Raw genomic sequence first — 5173 nt, 5'->3', positions numbered from 1 at the left:
CCCCCCCCCCCCGCCCCATCTTCCTCGGCACCGCAGTTCCCCCAGAGGTAACGGGACGGCGGCGGAGCTCCGTCCTGCGCTGCTCATCTCCGTCCTGTTCCCTTTGTCGCCGGCAGCATCAGGTGTCACGGGGGTTGTCTCAACATCTGGAGGGGCCCGCAGTGCCGTGGGGCTGCCCAGCTCTCCCCCAAATTTCAGAAGCATCTGCTGGGGATTTAACCCCGTGGCCCCAGGGCTCTGATATCCAACTGAAACAATAAGAGATCCGGGAGGGGGGGGATCTAAGCTGCCTGATGACAAATGTTTCATTCGCCCCAAGCGCACTTGGCTTATTTTAACCTCGTCTACACAGGAGGATGCCTGGGGGCCAAGTAAAAATAGATACTTGGCTAAAAGAAGAGAGGTCCCAGCGTGGGGCATGGGGCAGCACGTGTGTGTGGCGGGGGAAGCTGGGGGTCTGTGGCCACCCACAGCAGTGCTGGGGCAATCCACACCCCAACTGGGGCTGGGAGCCTTTGGGTCAGCGCCGCAGACACCACACACTCCTTCAGGGCACAGCCCTTTGTCCCCCTGATTCCTGCGTCTCCCCTCCAGGTCTGCTGGAAATCTCCCCGGTGGAAAGAGGAGTGGTGAGCATATTCGGTGTTAGAAGTGGACTCTTCGTGGCCATGAATAGCAAAGGCAAACTCTATGGATCTGTAAGTAGCCACCAATTGTGTGCCTGGGGAGGGTAGTCAGCTGGGGCAAGAGGTGTACGTGGTGCTAGAAGCTGCCCAAGCCCCATCCTTGCCCCTCCTGGGTCAGGCAACCCCAAGCAGCCCTTGCTGTCCTGCCAACAGAAAAAGTGCTGCCCACAGATGCCGCTCACTGAGCTTTTGAAGTAAAACCCATCCTTTTGCATTACACTTCCTTGCTTACCCCATAAAAACTACAGTCGCCCAACCATGGCTACCCATCTTGCCTACCACAGAGACCAACAGAGTAGTCATTTGTGTGGCCAGAGCTCAAGCTAGCCTCAGTCCGTATCTTTCTTGTATTTCAGTATAAACAGCCTTAAGCGGGTATGGCAATCACTCACTCCATCTCTCAAAGGGCACTTGAACTTGTGATCAGCCATGGCCCCGCAAATGACCCTTTATGATGTGATGAATCAGTGCCTGTCACATACCTATTGATCACTCTTTGTTAATGCTCTTGATGGGAGAGTCTGTTCCCATGACAGTTCAAGCATCCTCAGGGTTTGAACTTCTATTTGTAAGGTGGCAGATCTATTAGGATATTTTTTTTACATTGAATCTTTGAAAAAGATAGAGGCATCTTATAAAATGTACTTGAGGTGGACAATAACAGTGCATGTCTTTGTCCACGTTGAGCTGTCCTCCTGCTTTTGAGTTCACCTCTGTGTATGTTACTGTGATCAGCATCATTTCAAACCCACATTCCTGGATCTCCTTCCTTACCCGTGCCTTTTCTATTCCATGTTTTCAAGTATGCTTTGAAGAAACTTGGCTGAGCTGAGGAAGAGCCAAACTATTCCAAAGTTAGCTAGGGCATTTCCACAGGAAGACATGAAGCATGCAGGGCTGGGGCATCAGTTCTGTTACAGAGGATTTTGACTTATACAGAAGCCAGGCAGAATCAGTCACCAAATTGCAAATTTGCATAATTTCTTAGGAAGAGTGCTGCTTTGGTGTCCTGGATAAGGTAATTCCCAGCTTGGCAGGCTGAGAGCTCTCTTACAAACCCCTAGGCTTTTGCCCGATAGTAAGGGACGAGTTCATTTGTTACTCTGCAGATAACACACTTGTAACACCTGTCCCTCTTTGTACTTACTTGCAAATGAAACCTCTTTGCCTTTTGTCAGCTCTGCTTTCCTGATCCGTTAACGTAAGTTATCCAAATCCTCCCTTCAATTTTAAAACTAAAGAAGCAGAAAATACTGTCTATGCTGAGTGTCTTTAAAATGCCTCTTCTTAAGCAACATGAGAAATCACTAGCACTCAGATTTTTCTCAAGCATCTCAGGCAATGTATTGCTGGTAGGACAACCACTGAGCAATTGGATGAGCAGGGCAACAGAATTGGGCTTGGGCCTTTCCCCACTGCAGCTCTCTTAAAATGGTGTCCTTCCCACCTTTGGGGGTACATGCCCGGCCTGGACACAGCATCCTTAATGATCCTCTGACTCCTGAGTCCTGTTTGAAGCTATGTTTGGGCGACCACTTCAAAAGATTACTAGGTGGGAGGGAGTCAGCTGCACATTTCCCCACAGCACACCTTCTACACCTGGTAGCAAGAATATTTCCACACCTGATGTTTAAAATTCCTTCCCTCTCATTCTTTCCTTTTCATTTCAGACCCATTTCAATGACGAGTGCAAATTCAAAGAGATTCTCCTGCCAAACAACTACAATGCTTATGAATCCAGGATTTATCCCGGGATGTACATAGCCCTGAGCAAAAATGGAAGAACAAAGAAAGGCAATAAAGTATCTCCCACAATGACAGTGACACATTTTCTTCCTAGAATCTGAGACATCACCCTTCAGACCTACCTCAGCACAGGGGAAGACGCAGAACATGTTTGGGGAAAAGAAACATGGTGCACTTTTACTGGAGAGTTTTATGCAAGAGTAGGTGTAAGATATTTAAGTTAATTATTTAAATCTGTATATATTGCCACAAAATTTATTTATAGTTCCGATTTTTTTTTTTTTAATTTCTGAAAACAAAACAAACCTCCAACCCAAGGTATTTCATTTCATGGTGCAACAGTAGAAGATTTCTGCTCTGTGGTTTATTTAATTCGTTTCTAAGTTATCACAGGTGTGCTGCTACTCCATGTCCTAAACCAAGTGAAATTCAATTCCTCTATTACAATGTTTTGCACTGTTTGTGTGTTGTGTGGTGTCTATAGTTGTACACATATTTGTTTGTTTGTTTGTTATGGTGGCTTTTTTCTCCTCTGCGTGTTTTCCAAACCCCCTGTGACTCCCAAAGAAGCTCTTGGCCTCCGAGAAGGAGCGGTGGCGGAGGTGCCTGGGTGGGATGCCAGCGCGGAGCCACACACAATGCTTGACCTCCTTTGTGCGGCGCTGCTATTTAATTGGAACAGTATCGGTTTACCTCGGTGCAGAAAGCGCGGTGCTGAAGAGCTACCCCACAAATCTGTTTTTAGATCTGCCAGTGCTGAACTTTGAACTTTGCTGCAGTCCGTCTTCTTAGAGCTGCCAGGCACTAGAGAGGCTTAAACACCTATATAAACTCAGCAGGATTGGTTGTTTTTTGGTTTTTTTTTTTTCTATTTAGATAAACAGGAGCATACGATCTTTTTTGGCCCTTAATGGAAGTTTATATTTGATACAATTGCTTGGCATTAGGCTAAAAAAAAAAAGTGTCTGTCCCTCCCCCAATGAGCGCACTGTGAAATGCTACCGTGAACCAATTATATTTTATTCAAATCAATTTCCCTTTCACATTTGGAGACTACATCCATTTTTCAAAGTTTGTGAATCTCTATAATACTCGTAAGTTTTTAAAAGGCAAAAGCATTTGCTGGTTTGTAGAAAACCCAATCTCCACAGAGAGAATTTAGATTGATCACAAGGAATTGGGATTGTTTTGTACTATTTATTATTTTTGGTGCAGTATTTGGAAGGTGAAATATGCTGCTTTTTTCTGTCTCATTCCCTGACAAAGCCAATTAATTTCTACCTCACTAACTCTCAAAGCCAGTTTCCTAACAAGATCTGCATGGAAGGAAGGTACACTCTTTTCTGCTTGGTCTTACAGTTCTGGAGGAGGGCCTGGGGGAACAATCGTAATCCCAAATCTCTCTTTTTTTCCATATGTAGCCAAAAGTATTCAGGATAGAGTTGGTTGCATCCTATTTGAGCCTTGTCACGTTTGAGCTATCTTTACCCAGTGGTTTACTTTTAGTAAGGATAATCATGGTGAAAATATTTGCAGACAGCTGTCAGGCTGCAGTACTATATCGTCATCAAGTAACTCTATATTTTTCTTTATATATTTTGCAAGTGTAACTCATGTCTCTAATGTGATGAAGGAAAAGACAGTTTTGATTATGGGGGAATCACTAACAGGATCCATTTGTCCTTTTCTTTTCTTTTCTTTTCTTTTCTTTTCTTTTCTTTTCTTTTCTTTTCTTTTCTTTTCTTTTCTTTTCTTTTCTTTTCTTTTCTTTTCTTTTCTTTTCTTTTCTTTTCTTTTCTTTTCTTTTCTTTTCTTTTCTTTTCTTTTCTTTTCTTTTCTTTTCTTTTCTTTTCTTTTCTTTTCTTTTCTTTTCTTTTCTTTTCTTTTCTTTTCTTTTCTTTTCTTTTCTTTTCTTTTCTTTTCTTTTCTTTTCTTTTCTTTTCTTTTCTTTTCTTTTCTTTTCTTTTCTTTTCTTTTCTTTTCTTTTCTTTTCTTTTCTTTTCTTTTCTTTTCTTTTCTTTTCTTTTCTTTTCTTTTCTTTTCTTTTCTTTTCTTTTCTTTTCTTTTCTTTTCTTTTCTTTTCTTTTCTTTTCTTTTCTTTTCTTTTCTTTTCTTTTCTTTTCTTTTCTTTTCTTTTCTTTTCTTTTCTTTTCTTTTCTTTTCTTTTCTTTTCTTTTCTTTTCTTTTCTTTTCTTTTCTTTTCTTTTCTTTTCTTTTCTTTTCTTTTCTTTTCTTTTCTTTTCTTTTCTTTTCTTTTCTTTTCTTTTCTTTTCTTTTCTTTTCTTTTCTTTTCTTTTCTTTTCTTTTCTTTTCTTTTCTTTTCTTTTCTTTTCTTTTCTTTTCTTTTCTTTTCTTTTCTTTTCTTTTCTTTTCTTTTCTTTTCTTTTCTTTTCTTTTCTTTTCTTTTCTTTTCTTTTCTTTTCTTTTCTTTTCTTTTCTTTTCTTTTCTTTTCTTTTCTTTTCTTTTCTTTTCTTTTCTTTTCTTTTCTTTTCTTTTCTTTTCTTTTCTTTTCTTTTCTTTTCTTTTCTTTTCTTTTCTTTTCTTTTCTTTTCTTTTCTTTTCTTTTCTTTTCTTTTCTTTTCTTTTCTTTTCTTTTCTTTTCTTTTCTTTTCTTTTCTTTTCTTTTCTTTTCTTTTCTTTTCTTTTCTTTTCTTTTCTTTTCTTTTCTTTTCTTTTCTTTTCTTTTCTTTTCTTTTCTTTTCTTTTCTTTTCTTTTCTTTTCTTTTCTTTTCTTTTCTTT

General features: G+C 40.0%; 1 protein-coding gene across 1 annotated transcript in view; it reads left to right on the top strand.

Annotated features, from left to right (window-relative positions):
- The first annotated feature begins 356 nt into the window (after nt 1-356).
- Nucleotides 357-5173, top strand: part of FGF19 (fibroblast growth factor 19) — a 36737-nt gene continuing 31920 nt past the window's right edge. The window contains exon 1 of the mRNA XM_026850698.1: nt 357-698. Coding sequence (XP_026706499.1) covers nt 357-698 — 342 coding nt within the window. The remainder of the gene's footprint in view (nt 699-5173) is intronic.

Source organism: Athene cunicularia (genome assembly GCF_003259725.1).
Source record: "Athene cunicularia isolate RWA chromosome 5 unlocalized genomic scaffold, athCun1 chr5_part3, whole genome shotgun sequence".
Lineage (NCBI taxonomy): Eukaryota > Metazoa > Chordata > Aves > Strigiformes > Strigidae > Athene > Athene cunicularia.
This window is presented reverse-complemented; position numbering and strand designations above follow the sequence as displayed.